This window comes from Acanthaster planci, linkage group LG02 (assembly GCF_054643075.1).
Source record: "Acanthaster planci isolate LZ-2023a linkage group LG02, COTS_SCS, whole genome shotgun sequence".
In the NCBI taxonomy this organism is placed as follows: domain Eukaryota; kingdom Metazoa; phylum Echinodermata; class Asteroidea; order Valvatida; family Acanthasteridae; genus Acanthaster; species Acanthaster planci.
In genome coordinates, this window is record NC_141778.1 from 23002836 (window position 1) to 23023898 (window position 21063).

The following is a 21063-nucleotide window of genomic DNA, read 5'->3' on the forward strand; positions in this document are numbered from 1 at the left end:
ATCAGTTGTTCTTGATGTGTACAAACTCTCCTGATCTTAAATGCCCAAGTTGACTGCAACATAAATAAGAATCCCATAAACTCCAACAATCGGTTGACTTTTCCACGTGGCAGATGGCAATGTATTTCCACAACTCTAACGATAGCAAATAAAGGAATGTCCTCGCAACCTAACTTGCAATTGTTTCCATTTGATATTTCAGTCGTTCACAGCTGAATCATGGTCGTGATCCTTTGAAATGAGATGCTCCAAAAAAGTCACATTTTTTGTGTTTTTCAGAGACTTTTTTTCCGTCTTCTGTTTCTAAATCAGTTTCCTTAGTCCCTTGTAGTGTGTAACTTTCACTGGTTAACTCTAAATCTGCCAATTGAAGTTGCATTTCCACAGTCAATTTTCCTACCGTGTTACTAAACTTCAAGTTTCTGACCCTCTGAGGTCAAAGTAGCCTTTGAAGGCTCTTAAATATTTCTTGCTATGTAGTCCGACGGGACTTCTTCTGTCAAAACATCAAGTTTGTTAGATTTCAAAGCAAAAGTTAAGTGCTTTGTGAAGTGATAAACTGCACTCTTGTTTTGATTTTTAAAGTAATCAAACAGATTGACTCAAACTGGTTACTTTTGCTTATGTTTACTTATACTGTGGAATCTTTTCTGTCTGAAAGATGAAACGAAAAACATTCATGAGATGTAGTTTTTTTGATTGATTTCCTGTTCCAAAAACTGCAGGCAATAAAGCAACTTTCAAGACAGGTCTGCATGTATATCCAGGCCTTCATTATTACTTTCCTTAAAAGAATTTTTTTTAAAAAGGGAATCCATAAACTTTCCCACAGAGCAAAAAAGTGCTGATGTTTTAAAATGGCTGTTTTCTATACATCAAGAAATTGCACAGAAATTGGGGTGATTTTTCTTTTTGTCTTATACATGTAGATTTTTCAACAGAGTATGCCAATCTATATACCCTGGTGTGTCCTGAAGAGCCATACTGCTCAGTGACTTGGTGGATGACGTGGTAGCAATCTGCCTGTCGGTATCTGTAGAAACTATGGCATCCAATGACACGGGGTTAGCCTGTCCCGTACTCCATGCTAAATTTAATTGAAGTTTTCGTTAATTCATGCACTTTACAATTACATCCTCATGTATTGCTCTCATAAACCCTAACAATCTCATGGCAGTTTGGTGTACACTGGTCTACATAATCACAGATATTGCACATGCTCACATGCTAACCTAAACAGGGCCCAGGAGAACTCACGTTGACATCACTATCAAGAAATACTTCCAGGACTGGTTTCATGGATGATAAAAATGGGTGCACCTAATGACGGAATGACAAAACTAAATTGGTAGTCTACATATGTATATGTTTAAGTATCATTTGCTTATTAAACTCAATTCAGAAAGACTGTCGGGAACTGCATGTTGGCCAAACCTTACATGTATTTAAAGGACCAGAAATGATTCAGATGACCGTGTATTATGCAGAGATATGACTCAGGGGAGGACCAAATTCATAGTGCATTACTGGAAAATGCTTGATAAATGCATGCATGCTCAAACAGTGTTCCATTTGCACAAGGATGTGAAGTCTTAGATTCTTAGCGGCACAAACGATTTCATTTGAATTTTTGTACGCGAAAGTGATGAGTTAATTCAGAAGTATTCAAATGTATTTGCGACTCTGCAAAACTGGATGTAAACAATACAGAACAGTTGATTCATTGCAAATTACCAATATGCAAATTGTCACAAGGAAGTTGGAAAGCGGCATTTTCTCCGCTGTCAAAAGACCTGGTGGTTCACTGTACACTGGACTGCTTTGACTGTGTAACCCACTACAATGTCTGGAGTCGCATATATGTATCTCTTACATAGAGATCGTATGCTGATTGTTGCACATTCCATGAAATACAACAGAAACCATGGTGTGCTTCTTCATCTTTCTTTAAATATCTTTTTTTAAAGACTCGTTATCGACCACAAGTCAAATAATGCACCAGTACTGCAGCAGTATTTGTCCAAACTCGTGTAACATTTGCCACTTTCATTGATATTTGGCCAAATGGTTATGGAATTGTCAGCCTCAAAATCTACGTTGTTTCCTGAATGGCAACAGCCGAATGCAAAATCTATGCAAGACAGACATATCAGTCACATGTGCTTTTTTTGGGAGCGGGGTTGAGAATACAGTTGGCAATCACATCAAACACACAGCTTCTCCCATGCACTGAGCAGCACACAAAACAAGCTTTCTTTTCCCCAGTGTATTAAGTGGACTCTCCTCGGCCCTGCCTAGGTTATCAGACCTATGACAAATAACAATATTCATCAATCTAAAACCTTTGACTTTCTTCTTCAAATATACATATGAAAAGTTGTTAACAAAAAAAAGATTCAAGATTTAGACAGTTCAAGCCATCAATTAGTTACAAATAAATGCCAAGTTATGAGTACTTACTAGGACTACTATTTGTACCCAGCTACTGAGAAGCTACAAAGCAGTCTGTAGGGTTTTGTTTACATCTTGAATATGTCATAATCTTCCACTGATTAATAACCATCAAGTGCACGTTACTGCTTTAAGTTGGACTACTTCAAACCAGACTGATTTACTGTGATAGCAGGCCAAGTTTACTGCACATACCATCACTTACATTTCCTACCTTGTAAATTGGCCCAAAAATGTATCAAAGGCAAAACAGGCTTCATTTTTCACTTCTGCATTGTTGGATTTCAGTCTTAAAGGCCAAATGCTTGAAGAAAACTTCCTGTGGTTTTTGTTAAGTTTTTAATCGTTGCAATTTTATTGACTAAAACGTATGAGAGATGTCACCACAGAGTGACTAATTTCTTCTTCAAAGTTGGATTGCTTTACGAAAAACAGTTGAGCACTAAGATGCAGCCTAGACTGACATGCAGTACTGAAGGTACATGTATTGTTACCACGCTAGCACCTATGGACATAAACCTGCTGTGAAATATCTCTACTGATGTAGACTCCATGTGGTTAACATAAGATTTACCAGTAAGATTTGAAACAAAACCAGTTCATGTCTTCACAGTTTTAACAAATAGTTTAGAGACTGTCCAAACTATGTGACCTGCACGGAGCGTGATAGTCTTCAGCCTAAGGCAATACCACTCGCTTCTTTTTTTTTGCTTAGTTTTTCCCAATTAACTCGGACTGTGTGTGCAGAAAATGACTTTTTTTTTAAGTATTGGGGCACCAATTCTTGTGTTGGTAAAAAGTTGACAGTCTAATTCCTTAAAATAGTGTCTTTGATAAAGCATGAAATGGTTAAACTCAATTTTCAGCAATTTCACTTGGACCATGTCTATTCAAAACCTCCAAAGTGCCACTTCAAACTGGGGTTTGGAATATCAATAGAGGAGCAAAAAAGACTGGCTCCTGAGTGATACATCTCTTCCGTTTTTTTTAACAGAGAAAATATACCAAAAAAACAATTAGCCTTTGCTGCAAGCTGCAAGTATGATATTGCAGAAATAACCATAACTTTCAAAGGAATTGTTTTCACCTTCCTTAATCTACATGTGCTACTATACTTTCCAAATAGGGGTTGTATTTTTCTGCAAAGAAGTCACGTTCACTCAAATTGACTGAAATTTATAGATGGACATGTCCACCAAACCTTATATGGCCAAGTTGCCAAAAACGTTCTTTGTAGATGTCTGGAAGTTGGCCCAGGATACAAGAAATGTACTTTTCACAAGATTAAGTTAGGGCTACATGTAAATTCTGCGATCTGGTCATTCAGACAGCCAAGCGGCCGATTCAGCAAAATGTTACACCAGTACATGTAATTTCTTAGTACAGTCTGGAACAGAATGTTTTCAATGCACACCATAATTAGGGTTATTGATTTACTGTACACTTGATCAAGGCACTGACCATTCCTTCAAATGAATAAAAGGAACTGACTAGTTTACATATCAGCTCTAGCGTGAATGAGTAGTCTTGTCATTCAACAAATCAAACAAATCCATGTAATCCATGAATTTGTTAAATTATCAGGACAATCTAAACAGATGGCAGTGAGGTTGCAAAGTTGACATGAGGAGTATTTCTGAAGGCTATCATGTCTCATAAAATCAATTTCATGGGTACTCAACTCTATCGGACAAATTTCCTGTGAGCATCAATTCTGGTGACATGATCTCCATGGACAAGACTCTCGACTATAAATCAAGACATAAAAAGCTGTCATGCCTGTCATTTACTGACAGGATAAATGGCAGGCCAAGCCTCTATTCATTCTTTATTGTAAGATGTTGTTTACTGCAACATCAACAACTGTGTTTTAGGTGTATGCAGAGGAGATTAAAATGGTTGGAGCATTCTTGGCAGAAGTTGTCATCAAGAGACAGCAGCAAGCTTTGTCTCACTTTGCACAAGGGAAACAAGAGTAAAAGTCTGCCTCTCTCCCCGACCTTCAGTGGGTGTCCATGAGGGCTGTGCCCGATAGGTACATGTAGATTCAGGCAAGACTGGGACAGGCAATCCCTGTGTCTCGGACACAATGCTCATGTCATGTGTCATCTACTTGACAATGAAGTAATTCTAGGCATCTGTGCTGGTGGAAGCTGAACTTCATTGTCGCTATTCAATATACATGTACAAGCTTCTCTCCGCCATGTCATCAGTAGTAAGCGGACTGCCTCACACAAGGAGAATGTGAATGCAATATCTGCAACCATTGCAAATAACTTTGGAGACTTTCGGGGAGGGGGGGTTGTCAATGCCTTGATCAAGTGTACTGGTATTGCCGTAGACTGAAGACTATCTGTGCAATACTGTGTTTGTCTATGCAGCCAGTGTACCACTCCTAGCAATGAGATGTACCTTGGGTTTATCAAGCAACATATGAGGATGTCTACACAGTGCATGAATTAATTCTACAAACTTCAATTAAACTTACCATGGACCTTGTAGCCGGGACTGGCTCCCCGTGTCGATGCCACAGTTTCTGTTTAAGATACTGAGAGGCAGATTGGCTACCCAATCTCCCAGACCATTCACTCCTCTGATTGAGGGGAACACACACCCATTTCCAATTTATCCTGATTCCATTTTTTTTTGGAAATAGTTACTCTCCCCATTTTTGGGAAGAGTCAGGTGAGGTTCATTTTGAGAGAGCCATTTCATTCTGGAATCAATCCACTGAATTTCTGCACTTGCTGACTAGAATGTTATTCAGCAAGGATGACTTCTGTGGTACACAGATGGAGCTCTGAAAATTGTGACTGACATTAACATCAGATGATGGACTGATTCTGAATTTCTAGTTAACATGCACATATTGCTTGCTGTAGTTTCCACATGTGCGTGTACAGTACTTTCCCCAAACTTTTTAAAATTCCTTCTTTCTTAGGACAAATTCTGGGCCGGTGTGTGTCTCCTTGTTTTTTACCTGGAGTGAATGGCCTGGATGCATCGTCCACCCAGCAATCTAACAGCATGGTTCTCCCCCTTGACACACCAGGGATTTCTCCACAGAACTTGTGAAGGAGTTTGTCTTTCATTTGTTGTTTCTTCTTGCTATGCTACAAGCACTTCAACAATGCAAAATTAGTCAACTGACTGCCATTGAATGTATGAATATTTAAAAAGTTCAACTTTGAGAAATTCAGATTATTATTTCCAAATGCCTTCAAAAAGGGTTGATATGAAAGTTGCTTCTTGCAGTTGCTGAAATATCAAAATTGAGTGCAATGAAAGCCAGAATAAAATACATCTTTCATCATACTGAGTGAAGCATTTACTGCATCTGACTTATTACACCAAGAGTAAAATGACAGTTCAGGTTTTTAGAAGCTTTGTACTTCTACCTTTTTTTGGGATAATGTAGCTAAGGTGCAGTTGATCACTTACTAAGTTTTATCTCTTTTGCTGATACAAGTTCACCATTTTATTTTTTTCTTCTTTTTTTAAAGAGAGGGAACTGACTGTGGACTGAGTAGGCACAACAAAAGGCAGAAGATTGTTGAGTTATACCATGGAAGATACCCACAACAGGAGACTGAGAAAACTGCCTTAGAATCATCCAACATTAAAAATGTCAGAGAAAAAGTCGACAAAAGAGACCATTTGTAAACATTTCACTTTGCTGGATCCAAACCATGATCAACTAGAATTTCTGAATTATCGATGGAGCAATTTTGAGTAGGTGTGAAAAACTGTTCCTTAGATTTGCAATGTTTAGAGTCATGGATACATGCATCTGCTTGGCAGAAAAGATAAACTGATTGTCAAAGTTAACAGGATCCTTACCATGTTGCTGCCAACCCCAGCATTTAATGATCAGAGAGTTGTAACACATCTTGAACAAACCGATCACATGTTATGCAGCAAGGCAACTCACCGGAACCTGTCGGCGCCTGCGGACGGGGAACACGCAGCCCACACCAGGGGGGACTTGTATGCGCTAGGGTGCTTCGAGAGATTTGAGTTTGCCTGTTGGTCAAGGATATACATAATTCAAGGTTAACTGTGGCTTCAGAATGTATAATCAGCACCTGGCACACACAAAAATTCATTTTGCAAACATAAACTTGATCAAAGTCAGATAGAACAGCCATTAACACAAACTTAAAATAAAGTTGAATGCTCTCCTGTTTGAGTATTAAATATTGACAAAGATTAAAACCTGTTCATATGTAATAGTCTTCTTCCAAATTATGCAAATTTGAGTACTTTCAAAATAAGATTTTGTCTTTTCCCTTTTTTAAAAGAGCATTAAACTGAAGCAGATTGGTTATTACACACCCAAATAAGATGTGACATGAGGTAGTGATTGCTGCAGAATAGAAATTCGCTGAAATTTGTGGACACAGCATTTTCAACTAACTGACAATAAAGAGAAGTGTACGGTGGCTCTGAAAAGACCCAAGAGCAATAAGTTTAACCTCCTTTAAGCTAAATTTACTAGCACTTCAGTGGTTCATGTGTGTTTGGAAGGAATAAACTACATGTATCTTCTCAAAGTCCAATGCTGGTCACAATATTACTGAAAACTAAGCATCCTTAGTCACAAACTGAAAGATTAAACGGCTTGATTTGGATGTGTGCCAGTGCTGATTATATTCAAGATGCTGGGCATGAGATTGGTAAACACTGAGTGTTTGAGGAATATGTCTTCGAATGATAGAAATGCTTCGTGTGTGCATCAAATAGTCCCAACAGAGACCAGAAAAATGTTGCATAATTGACAAGTCAGTATCATAAAAAATATCAGGAATTTTTTACTTGATGAAAATGCCATGAATAAGCAATGCGCAACTCAAAAACCAAAGGCTAGTTTGACACAAAGTATGCAGAGCATTTTTTTCTCTCGAAACACTTTGTACATTATGGTGACTGTTGACCATTGATAACGAAGTGTTGTTTACCAATCTAGTACCCAGTCCCCCAACAGGCATACTACCAGGCAAATGTACTCAAGCAATGAATACCCTTCAGGTAACCAGCCCCTACAAGAATGCTGAGTAGTTTTCAGAATTTCAAAATAAGAATTGGGGATATTTTCCTTTTTAGCTTACTTCCTTGCAGCAGTAAGTAGTCAACTTCTTCACAGGTTAATCAGATTTCTCTGTGTAAATCCGATACAATATCACAAAGCATTTTAGATATTTCCAAATCCTGTTATTTGCATTTCAGTTATTCTATAAATTGCCAAATGCTCCGTTAAACGATTGAGAAAATGAGATTTTCAAAATCACGTTAATCTTTTATGAACAAGCGATTATCGAATTTCAAGTTTCTGGGATCAAACTTTCTCTAGGGGGCTGGTTAAATGCTTTGTAATTGCACATTTTTCTAGACATATTCGTTTCTAGAGTCCTTCACTTTGGAAGTGTCCTTCACACTGCATTTCTTATGCACTGAGGTTGTCCATGTGTCCTTAAATAACACAGAGTTGTAACACTTAGGATCCCAAGATGTGGCCCTATGCAGACAGCAAGTCAAGTGGATCCAGAAAAGTCACGGTGTCAAGTCAGTTCCAGTGACCTGCTCTGAGGATTACAATCAATGTAGATGTAGAATAGTAGATGTCTGATGTAATTGGTTCCTGGCATCTTATCACAGCATCCTGAGTCAGCCTCAAGTCAACAGTGGTACACTGATCCTTCCTGCTTGGAATTGGTGTACATGTACATTGCTCAATGTCAAAGGCCATTTCATGTCAGTAGTCTCCAGCCATCCAACGCACAAGCTTTCTTTGGTTTCTGGCATCTTATCACAGCATCCCGAGTCAGCCTCAAGTCAACAGTGGTACACTGATCCGTCTCGCTTGGCATTGGTGTACATGTACATTGCTCAATATCAAAGGCCATTTCATGTCAGTAGTCTCCAGCCATCCAACGCACAAGCTTTCTTTGGTTCCTGGCATCTTATCACAGCATCCCGAGTCAGCCTCAAGTCAACAGTGGTACACTGATCCTTCCTGCTTGGAATTGGTGTACATGTACATTGCTCAATGTCAAAGGCCATTTCATGTCAGTAGTCTCCAGCCATCCAAGTCACAGGCTTTCCTCATGCAGTCTTGTACAGGAGTGATGACAGTCACAATGAGAAATCAAATTGGCGCATGAAGCACATGTGTATCACACAGAATCCAATGTTAAAGGGAACACTATGACAAGCCCTCACATCTTGGACAGAGCACAGGGCTTCAGATATGGCTGACCCGTCCAACCACATGAAATCAACAGCTAACTTAGTAGATGGGTTCATCAGTCCTTCTGGAGTAATGCTGTTCCATGTTATTTCATAGGCTGTCTCTTATGAGTTCCATTAGAATTAGTGCAGCAATATCCAGTGGATTTTCCAATGTTGACTTCCATGCAGCTTTCTGGGTTAGTTTGATGATCTGCTGCCAGTAATCTTCCTCAACAGGGAATCTGCAGGAAAGCATAGACACAAATTAGATACTTGAATTCATCAATTATCAAACCAAGGCCTTGAATTTCCCGACGGCCATCGGTGCCCTCCCATTTGGCTGTGGTGCCTCTGAAAAGTGATCGTGTTTCACTGCCAAGATAGCAGTGCCCTTTTTTTCTCTTGGCCACAGTGCCCTACATGTGCATATCCACTGCCCTCGTTCAGCGAGGTACACGGAAAGCAGCATGAAAAGCGACATACAAATCGTTACATGATCGTTCACATTCAACCGGAACACCATGCTGCGCCACCCAAATGCATGGCATGCATGCATATGCAGGGCATGCTGCACTGTGTGTATGTGGGACTATTGTACACTCAGCCCGCACCATGCGCAGTGCACGATCGCAAGCGCAGCACAGTCAGTGTTGCAAGGCAACACCCACCGGCCTATCCAATGACTTAACATAACAGCGCATGCCTAAGCCAAGCATTTTAATGTGCCATGCAATAATGTTGGTCTAAAACTGCCCATCAACGTGTATGCGTTAACGGTATATCAAGAGCTCCACGTTTTTCATGCACACTGGACAACTGTATGGTCATGGTAGTATTTTAACTAACACCACAATGTAGTGTTTGCAATTTAGTGCCACGTGCCGCGTGCAATCCGAACTGTACATTCATGACATCGATTGGGACTAACCCGATTCTCACGTACATGTGCGTTGTGTGCAAAATCACTCAGTTGACTGGCCATGCTGGCCTGGCCAGTTTCTGTAGTAGGCAAAATGCCGAGGAAAGAATGGCTACAGTCAAAACGGGCCAAAGCCTTTCAACACTCGGCTGCTGGTTCGGCACAAATCAAGGACATGTTCAGGTATATTGCATAGGCCCTATCCTACTTTTGCTTAGGCCAGGCTGAATGAATATTGATTTCCATGCAAAAATATCGGGATGGCATTAATGCCCTCATGTTTGGCAGTAGTGCCCTTTATTTCAGCCAAATGGCAGTGCCCTACAAAATATGAAATTCAAAGTCTGCAAGCCTACTGCACACTCTTACTGCACTGCAACCTTCACAAAGTACTAGCAGCTTCTTAAATGGAACAGCTTCAAGTCCTTTAATTTGAATTTCTCTTGTGATAAAAAATATTGCAGTTATGTAATATTCTCACTCACACTGGCAATGGATACTGCAGGGAAAACGGTGAATGCCGGCACCAAGTAATGCCAACCCAATGCCAGGGGTATGATGAAACCCCTGGCACACTTGTGATGATGTAGCAGGAATTCCTTGACATGCACGCAGACAGCATGGTGACATGGAGAGGTGCGTGGTGTACTATGATGGTGAGCTTGGAGGTCAGATCACTTGAGCAAACAGCAGGTAGTAAAGTCCAGCATCTGTGAAGACAAAAAAATGACAGGACACAGTTACTTGATTTGAACCACTTTTGTTTAAAAAAGTCATGAAACTATCAACAGCTCATAGTGAGTTGACTGTAAGCACACCTGATGGTCCAGGAGCCCCATTTAAAGGCATGTTTAGAAACATATTGGTGGTAACACTAACCCTCCCAGGTTCTTAGAAATCAACCCTGAGGTTTGCGAGGATTTGGTCATATTGGGGAAAGTCCAGTGCAGCTACATGTACCACTTACACTGAACTTGATGCTATTGGGTTGATAGAATTTGGTGGATGGATGATGCAGGGAGCTCCTTTGCAAAACTTTCCAAAGATTTGAAGGGTTCATCACTATTCATAGTGCAACATCCAACATCTAGGTCATGGAATATTGCACAGTAGCTGAGTCTCAATCAGCACTCTTTCAACAGAGGGCAATAGGCTAAATTGTAATCCACTTTTCAACTGAGTTTGGTGCTTATTCAGCCTACAACTGTTCTGTACTCATATTTGTAAAGAATTTAGTACACATTTTAAAGTCATAGAAGTTTGACATTTTTTCTCATTTTGTATTTGATCCAAACCTGACAGAATGCTGCTCTTGAAAACAGTTTGAAAGGTGGATAAAGGAAGCATTCATGTAAGCCCTTTCTTTGGTGGGGGGAGGCAAATCTACAACTGAATTTAACGCCACATGTACATGTTTGTACAAATGGCAATCTGTCACAGATTCTGTTTGTGTGTCAGATGTAAAAAAGGTAATTTCGAAACACTGTCAATTATTAAAATGACAAGTGCTCCAAGAGATTTCACAGAAGGCTGATGACTTTTGCTAGACTGACAAGTTTTGTGATGTTTCTCCTGAATCCACTGATGCTTTTCACCTTATTATTTACTACCATCCAGCCAACCACCAAAATCTTCATGACATCTCTCACCCTGTCTGATCTTTGCAATGGTATAACCCCCCCTTTGGTTCAGTACAAGTACATGTACAGTATTTGCTGGATCAGTTGTTGCTAGGTGATTTTCTCTGTGCAGCAAACATTGTTCCCACCATTGATTTTCTCTGTGCAACAAGCATTGTTCCACCACTGATTTTCTCTGAGCAACAAGCATTGTTCCACCACTGATTTTCTCTGAGCAACAAGCATTGTTCCACCACTGATTTTTCTCTGTGCAACAAGCATTGTTCCACCACTGATTTTTCTCTGTGCAACAAGCATTGTTCCACCACTGATTTTCTCTGAGCAACAAGCACTGTTCCACCATTGATTTTCTCTGTGCAACAAGCATTGTTCCACCACTGATTTTCTCTGAGCAACAAGCATTGTTCCACCACTGATTTTTCTCTGTGCAACAAGCATTGTTCCACCACTGATTTTTTTCTCTGCAACAAGCATTGTTCCACTACTGATTTTTTTCTCTGCAACAAGCATTGTTCCACCACTGATTTTTCTCTGTGCAACAAGCATTGTTCCACCACTGATTTTTTTCTCTGAGCAACAAGCATTGTTCCACCACTGATTTTCTCTGTGCAACAAGCATTGTTCCACCACTGATTTTTCTCTGTGCAACAAGCATTGTTCCACCACTGATTTTTCTCTGTGCAACAAGCATTGTTCCACCACTGATTTTTTTCTCTGCAACAAGCATTGTTCCACCACTGATTTTTCTCTGTGCAACAAGCATTGTTCCACCACTGATTTTTCTCTGTGCAACAAGCATTGTTCCACCACTGATTTTTCTCTGTGCAACAAGCATTGTTCCACCATTGACATTCTCTGTGCAACAAGCAGTGTTCCAGCATGCATATTCACTGGACCATTTACTTCTGTTCTGACTACAGACTGTTACGCTGCTACCCGTATCTTCCATCCTGAGGCATCCTCTAAGGCACTTTTCACCGATAACTGTGTATAGTTATGGGACAGTATGCAGCAAATGGGCTGCAACATTTTTAATGCACCTGGGGTACGAAGTTTATGACCATGCGACTACAATCTACAACATGTTCTCCAAACTGACAAATGATTGAAGACAGTTATTTTACACTCCTGGCTACCTCCCTAGCAACCATGTCCATCTTGTACATGTACATATACACGTAGCTGGTAATCAAGCCCGACGCATTGCTGCTGAAAACCAAGCAGGCAATGGCCAAGGTGGGCAGAGAATAAACACCAGATCAACTACATTATATATCCACCATCATCATTATCATCATAACACTACAGGGAATGGATTCCTACATGTGCGATGATCCAAGATACTGATGACACATGTACATAGTCTGTAAAACAAATGGGAGCCATATGACTTAGACAAGTATCTAGTTATTTAACTCTGCTACACCCACGGCACCTAAGGCACAATGCCACTATCTGGTCAACTCCCGTAGTTGCTATCCACGTCTGTCCCACAGATTCTTGTGTTAGAGGTACATGTAAAGGAAGTTGGACTTACATTAAAGGGTAGCTGCAATCAATGTTATTGATAACAAACATGTAAAATGCACGTTTGTGCCTCAGTAAACCTTATTTTCAAAGGGTATTTTAATGCCTTTTTGTTTTTTTATGCTAATGATATCTCCATATTCATGAGCAAACTGTGATGTCATGTCTGGAAGAAGACTCGGTGTTACATTGGTTTGTACACAAAAAAAGTCATGCATTTTTGTAGATTTTCCTGGACCAAGTTTTCTCTTCTTTGTTTATTCATTGTTGTTTATGTGCATAGCAATAAGAAACCATCAATTCCTTTCTCAGAAATGTTTTCAGTTAGTAAATTCTGAGAACAGAACAACCTATGCACTGAACCCTGTCTTCCCTTGACGATTTCACAGCAATAATGCCCTCAGGAAAACACGGATAATTTTGATTATTTAAAAGTATGTAAATATACTTTTCAATGCATTTAATCAAATAGGACTGTGTGTTTTCATACAATGAAGAAAAGTACAAAGATGCAGAAAAATTGTGTCGAAAAAAAAAATTCGTTGCAGCTACACTTTAACTTCATACCCTTCAAGAGTTGTTCAATTGTCATATGTACATGTATTTTTCCCACGTGGAATAAAAACGAACATGTTTGGGCCACTTTCTCAGCTGATGGCATGCACATACGGTACAGTATGTACATGTACATCACATGTGTTTCACAAGACCAAATGCTACACTACATGTACATCAGAATGGGGTCTGGACACTTCCAATGCCCTTTTTCTTAAATTCTTTTTATCCTTTCAGTTGAAATACTGCAGATGTCAGACGTACAGCTAGAAACTTCCTAACATGAAAGCGTTCACTGGCCACTGGCTGCAACTTTGGTATACATCAAGGTCGTGGTGTCCAGTCAAGTCAATCTGACATTGGTACTGAATGGGTGAAGCTGCTTGTGGTAAGCAAGCAATAAGATAAAAATTAATGCCCCTCTAGAGGAATCATCCACAACAGCCATCAGAAAAAGGAAGTTGGGATGCGGATACATATCAGTACCAGTAAGTCTGCCAGTCAGCAAACAAATCCAACACTGATTAAAGCTGCTTCACTGAAAACCTAAATTTCCTCACAAAATATCACTGTACTGCATATGTAATTATCAGGTAACAATTAATCATTGTGAACGTCTAACAAAAGAAGCATGGTGAAATAACAATCGATATTCATTGTTAGTGCACTGCGTTTCTTTTGTTTGATGTTCGTAGTGAATCATGGTGTGCTCGTCCAAAATTCCACTCAATTCCTCATAAATCACGTCCTACTCCATACAGTCTGACAACCAAGTTTAATGACGCATGTGCCTTTTGTGCTGTTAGACCCTGAACCATGCTCTCAAAAATATATTGTGTAGGTAGAGGAGAGATATGATCACAGAACACAGGAATCAACTAGTCACACTGTAAAGCTGGAATCAAAAGTCGGGGGGATCCAGCCAATTTCCAAGATTTTTTTCTTCTGGCAAGCAACTAGAGTACACTTAAAAATTGTTCAGGTCTCAACAGAAACTGCCTCTAAGATCCTGCTGGCTTTTAGTACAAGACAAAGTGAATTCAATTTCATGTGTCACATGCTGATCTGAAATGGATTCTTGGACAGTGCCAACATCTTTTCCTGGATCAAACAACTGAGCTGAGCACAGCTTCACGGGCAAACTCCTCACACCCACTCAACTCACTCTACATGGCTGTTAAAAGAAGGAGGCCTACTGAATAACACTCCATTTTCCTACTTGTTTCTACAGCAGCCATGGACACTGCGGGGATTGCAGGACTGCACATCACCTCCAACTCTACAGATGAGATACATGAAACAGCAACATCACTCTGGAATTTTGGTAAGCTTTTCATCGCACTGACAATCTTGATTTTTCTTCTAGACATTATTTTCAAATACCTGTGAATAATAAGAAGACATCCTCGTAATATGCACATTCCTCAAAATCTAATCCTTTGTGTTCATGTTCTGTAGAAACCATGGAAACTAAGGTAAGGAAACTGCAGGATTACAGGATGAATGTACCAAGGCAGCACCACCATTCTGGAATTTCATTGAGCTTTTATAGCACACTGACAATCCTGATTTTCTTCTCAAAATTACTTGTCAATACCTGTAAAGACATCCATACAAACAACTAATCAATCCTTCAAAATCTAGTCCTCTGCTTTCATGTTTCCCTCTGCAGAAACCATGGAAACTACAGAAATTGCAGGACTGTATGCCACCTCCAATTCTACTGAGGAGAGTCTGCAGTACGGACTGGCACTGACACCATTCCAAGTTTTTGTGATGATTTTCACCACACTGACAATTCTTTTGATTTTAATCCTGAATCCACTGATGCTTTTCACCTTACGGCGTGTCACCAGCATCCAGCCAACCACCAAAATCTTCATGGCTTCTCTCACCCTATCTGATCTTGGGAGTGGTACATTCAGTCTCTTTAAATTGGTGGAGATGTTTGCTGGTTCTTGGTTGCTAGGCGAATTTCTCTGTGTGGCAATTAATGGTCTCATAGTAGTATGTAACACAATGAGTTGTACTTCACTACTTTTTCTGACGGTAGATCGTTACATTGCTATTACCTGTCCTCTACGTTACCCTTCATTGATGACTGAGTTCAGATTCAAGATCACTGTATGTATTGCATGGGCTGTAACATTCCTGATCTTAATGCTCATGCGCGGGATTAATAACAGAATTAATTTTTTACTGGATAGTCCCTACCGACGGTGTATACTACTAACAGATGACTGGAGAACATACCTTCTTGTTACAGTAGTTGCTATCATACTGGCAACCATATTCATTCTGTATGCACACATCACCGTAATAGCTCGCAATCAAGCCCGACGCATTGCTGCTGAAAACCAAGCGGGCAATGGCCGAGGTGGGCAGAGAAAAAACACCAGATCAACCACCACCGTCATCATCATAACAGGGACTTTAATCATCACTTGGATTCCTACACTGGTCATCACTGCAATCTCTCTTCAATCAAAGTTGGAGCCAAATGATAGGGATGCGGTAGTCATGCTGACTCAAGCCCTGTTGCTGTCCAACGGTTGGCTGAATGTTGTCATTTACTACTTAAGAAACAGGGATCTTCGCCAAGAGCTTTGTGGTTTACTATCTGACTGGCGCCAATGTCTAACCCAAACATTCTTGCATTAGATCATCACAATGAATTCTACTAAATAGTTTGTGTTCCAGATCTTAAACTACATATACTGGTAGTGTGATAGATGCAAGTGCGCCCTCACTTGACACGCCCATTTTCCTGCACACATAAGCTATCTCACACAGCCTAGCTGAATCATTCAATTTAGCGAATCATTCCATCTTGCATAATCAAGAGCATCATCAAAAAGACGTCAAACAGCTTGTTACGTGTAAGTGTCAGATACTGTAACCACCCAGGTCTGGGTGAGTGTAATTTACAGATTATAAATTGTCAATTTGGCATGATTTTTTGGCCAAAAGCTTGGGTCTCCTTGTTTGGAATTGAGGTCACGAGCATTGCTGTACTCAACGTGCATTAAGTGCACGCAGGCACTGTAAACATTGTACATGTACATGTATTTATGTGTGTTTTGTGCCCTGCTCCCGTGTACATGTATGTATGTTATACATGAACCGTATGTGTGCACCCAAGAAGCATATTTTGCACCTTTGGATTTATTATACAGGGTGTTTGTTTATAAATGACGGGTAAGTAAACAACCGGATTGCTGTTGGCTAGTCAAGTTCAAGTTATGTCCTTGAGTTGACTGAATCACTGCTGCAAGTCTGTCTCCTAGACGTGGTCTGAACCGGGATTCGTCTCCCATCCTTTGAAGTTCACACTCCAACAAACCCTGGGGCTGCGCAAGTAGCTACCATCACAGTAGTATTTGTAAATGGGTCATCCCACGAAGTTCGGGCACAGTTTATGACGGGGTCCCTTGTTATATCGGTAACTTTTATTGCCCATTATTTTCACATTACAACAGATTAAGTCATACTACTCGGCAAAGATAAAGCAAACCACTACAAGAACCTAGCAAGATTGAGAACAATGTCAATTTAGAATCCACATACAAGGACAAAAGATGTTTATTTTCACTGATGTAACAAGGGACGTCGTCACAAACTGCGCCCGAACTTCGTGGAATGACCCAAATGCCAAACCTGTAGCCGTAGCAATGGCATGATTTCATTTACATTATTTATTGAAGTGACAGTGTGGTTTGATTCTAGTAAGCCTGCTTGCCTACCTGTACCAGTACATGTACGGATGGCAAAGTTTGCAGAAACTTCACATGTGGTTTGCAACATGTTTGGTCTCAAAGTGTGCATGTATGTCAAGTCAACCTAGTTTTCAATAATTCACTATTGCCCATTACAAAATCAAATTATGATGTCTCCATAATGCCAAACATTTTCCTCACAAAAAAATTTCTGATACCATCTTAAATTTAGATATTTTTCATGTACCGTAATTTCCAATTTTAAAATTTAGGTCAAAAAATCAAATAGCAAAGTCAACATGATGTCATCCCATTTTTGTCCAATGCATTCACGTATACTTCATGGTTTATGCAAAATCCAATCACAGACCAATGGTTAAAGGTCCGTGATCAAATGAAGTTCTACATACGTGTATGCATGTACAGTGCGTGTACGTTGATACCGGATAGAGTAAACTACATGTACAAATTGAAATTTGAAGCTGCTGACATGTACATGTAAAAACATTTGTCAGAATTACCTATCATATGGTCTTCATCTTGTAGTTGGAGGTGTGAGCAACATTCTAGAGTTTTAAGGCAATTTTTTTTTTTTTTGAGGGGAGCAGGGTTGAAAACCCCTTAAATTGAAAATGTCTTTGCATGTTTATGTACGTAACATCTTGTAGCCTGGGGTGTGAGGCAAAATTGTAGAGTTGGTTTTTGTGGACAATCTTGGAAGGCCAATGCCAGTGTGGGTCACTATTCTTGCATTGGATTTGCAAAGGCAAATTGAATTTCTTTTTTAAACTTCAAATCATACAGTGTTTGGGTGATAAATTTTGCAATGGAGTTTTACAGCTTGTCTCCATCCATTTGATTCATGTTGCAGGTTGAGAATAAAAGGGAGTTGTGCAATGTACATGTACCATGAACAGTGTCATTACAACAAATCAATACATGTTATTAATACTGACAACAGGTATCCACCCTGAGTTTCAAGTGCACCCTCACTGGCGAAAGAAAGACAGACTGGTAAAAAGTTTTCCAACCGGGTTCTTCATGTGTTCCGCATACATGAGAAAACCATATTCCAGAATAAATTTGCACCTAAACTTGTGTATGTACATGGTGAGTTCGTACTCGCCGGGGAGATGTTAATTGATTTTAATTAATTAACACGTCGGGCAGGGCAAAATCAGTTTCATTTAAAAACGTGCCCTTTGTTCCTGCTCAGAGGGGATTGTAGCTATCAACAAAAAAGTATGACATACATGTCTAGGTTCCCCCGTCTATTTTTCTATTTTTTACCATATACATGTACACAAGAGCCAGGGTCTGCCTTCTTTCACCGTGTTCGCTCTAGCGTGGGCCGAGAATAATAACTAAAAAGCGGGCTGAGGATCTCAATTTTTACGGCGTGTTTTAACGGGTCCCGGCGTGAAGGGGTTAAATAGTCACAATCACCAAAGTTCTGCAAACTTGGCTTAATATGCAAATAGATAACTACAAAATTTAGACTTCTTTTGATGAAATGTGATATGCCAGGAGATCTACGGTATGTGCACTCTATACAAAAATGCAAAAAATGACAACACGTATGACAGAACCCAAATACCAGCCAAGTCAGACAAAATTTGATCGGTTTTTGAAATTTTTACAAACAGGTGGTACATATACATGTTCAATGTACAGCACAAGTAGAGTACCTGCACATGGTACTTAAAGGTACACGTTGGTACATATATAACACTCACTGTGTAATCCAACTCTAGCAGAAATCAATTACATCAGCACCAGACAGGGAAGAGAGGGGAAGAGATGTGGACTGCCTGTCAGCAAACCAATCCTCCACTGTCAAACTACCCAGGAGGTGATTAAAGCTTCTTTACTTAAGCTTTCCTCACAAAATGGTAAACGTCATTATGAGATGGCAATCATGGTGCACTTGTTCCAAATTCCAATCAATTCCCTCATCAATCACATCCTTCAGCTACATGTACATGTACAGTTGTACTAGTCAACAACCAACCTCAATTACTCTTTCAATCATAAATCTTCCAATCTCCAATTCATGTAGTTAATGCCAAATCCAACATCCTACGTGCACATAGGCACAGGAGATATGTGATCAATCTATACAGGACTCATCAACAATCTGTGAGACTTCCAACTTCAAGTCCTTAGTTGGGTGGACCCAGCAAATGTCAAAAGTTTGCTCTACAAGGTACATGTAAGTAACCGCATGAAAGACTTAATCCTCCAATGAATCTACTTGAAAATCTGGCTGACTTTTAGTGCTGTTAATTTTCCAACAGAGGGGGAAAAGACTTAAGGGCTGATGCCTGATGATTGAACTATGAAAATTGTTCTGCCGCCGGTAAGGGAGGGGGGTAGTTTTGACCGGGGAATTTGACCAGCTTTATACAGAAATTACACAGACGGTCAAATTTGTTGCTTTTCTTAAGTGGTTGAATACCCCAGCCTTTACTTAGTCCGAGTAAATTGGACTCCATAAATGTTTGATGAAAACTGCAGGCCTACCTTTACATTTTCAGCCAACGTTTTCCCAATGCTCATACTTGTCCATCCCGCCATATACATTGTACACGCGTGGTGTTTTATATCCAATATAGAGCGCCCTCTGTTGAAAAAAATAACAGCGCCCTCTACTGAAATTTCAACACAACCAATAAATTGCGCCCCCATTTGAAAAAAGTGATGGCGCCCTCTACTGAGCTAGTTGAAAGGAGCCCATTGTTTTACGACTATTAGGGGGTATCTTCGGGGAAAAGCGAATAAAAAAAGTGTGCTAACCCTGGTAAAAATAAACGAAAACTGAACTTCTGGCCATAATCCTGAATTTACCAGTGAAAAACCAGAGGGCCAACCTCTTCCCCAGAGTCAACAGGCGGCACAATTTCGGCCTGAGTTTGCACTGTGGCGCGTATATACTTAGTGCAGTGTAACCTGATGCACGCTGGCGTCTAATTAACAGCGCCCTCTGTAAACTACACAGACGGTCAAATTCGTTGCTTTTCTTATGTGGTTGAATACCCCAGCCTTTACTTAGTCTGAGTAACTTGGACTCCACAAATGTTTGATGAAAACTGCAGGCCTACCTTTTCATTTTCAGCCAACGTTTTCCCAATGCTCATACTTGTCCATCCCGCCATATACACGCGTGGTGTTTCATGTCCAATATAGAGCGCCCTCTGTTGAAAAAAATAACAGCGCCCTCTACTGAAATTTCAACACAACCAATAAATTGCGCCCCCATTTGAAAAAAGTGATGGCGCCCTCTACTGAGCTAGTTGAAAGGAGCCCATAATTTTGCTTGTCACCCAGAGCCGAACAACCCACTTTATATGCAATGGCGCCCTCTGTGGCTAGGTGTAAATTACCATTTCGTTGTACAGCGCCCTCTACCAAGTGCTTAATTTTTCCTTTAGAATCCATAGCGCCCTCTACTGATTTTGCCTAAGCCTTTTCCTACACCTTTAAAAATTTGTCCATTTCAAGGCATTTTCCATAAAATTAATAATTTGATTTTTTTTTTGCATGGGAGGCACCTCCAATTACAGTTTAGAACAATTAAAGGTTTAGCAAAACAAATGTATTCAGTTTTTTGAAAGTAGATGCAGTGGAGGGGAATAGGTTGTCAATGAGCACTGTTTTATTGTCCTTTAAGTTCCATCTTAAAACTAGAAATGTGTTTGTGGACAAACATACCTTCTTCAGCCCTGGTTTCATTTATCTAAAATCAGTGAATAAATTTTTGACAAACTACTCACAAGATTTAATGACAAGTGCACACAGACCATATATAACAAACATTCGTCAGTGGGAACTTTAAAATCCATGTCATCTTGATATATGTCACATGACTTGTCATATAATGACACCACCATTAGACGAAATCAATTTCCATCTCGAACCCTTCCCTTTCTAACTATCTGCAAAGTTTCAACCCAATGGGACATGTACTTCGCGAGGTATAGTGCTTTAAAGAGTGCCCCTTTAATGTCACATGACTTGTCACCTGATG

At 40.0% G+C, this 21063-nt stretch overlaps 2 protein-coding genes across 3 annotated transcripts; one reads left to right on the plus strand and one right to left on the minus strand.

Annotated features, from left to right (window-relative positions):
• Positions 1-805: 805 nt before the first annotated feature.
• Positions 806-20253, minus strand: LOC110976101 (uncharacterized). 2 transcript variants are annotated; one of them, XR_002597796.2, is made up of 4 exons: positions 20138-20251; positions 19560-19659; positions 10084-10308; positions 806-8921 (listed from the first exon to the last, which is right to left on the minus strand). XR_002597796.2 is itself a non-coding variant. In XM_087132942.1 (3 exons), the coding sequence occupies exons 1-3, from the start codon at positions 20143-20145 to the stop codon at positions 8789-8791; spliced, it is 366 nt and encodes a 121-aa protein (XP_086989068.1). In that variant the 5' UTR covers positions 20146-20253; the 3' UTR covers positions 806-8788. The 2 variants fall into 2 exon arrangements, 1 of the variants encoding a protein (XP_086989068.1); XM_087132942.1 differs by lacking the exon at positions 19560-19659 and having other exon boundaries at positions 20138-20253.
• On the plus strand, positions 13929-17239 carry LOC147800033 (beta-4C adrenergic receptor-like). The gene is made up of 2 exons (XM_087132941.1): positions 13929-14644; positions 14993-17239. Exons 1-2 carry the CDS (start codon positions 14557-14559, stop codon positions 15979-15981), a joined length of 1077 nt encoding a protein of 358 aa, XP_086989067.1. The 5' UTR covers positions 13929-14556; the 3' UTR covers positions 15982-17239.
• Positions 20254-21063: the final 810 nt, after the last annotated feature.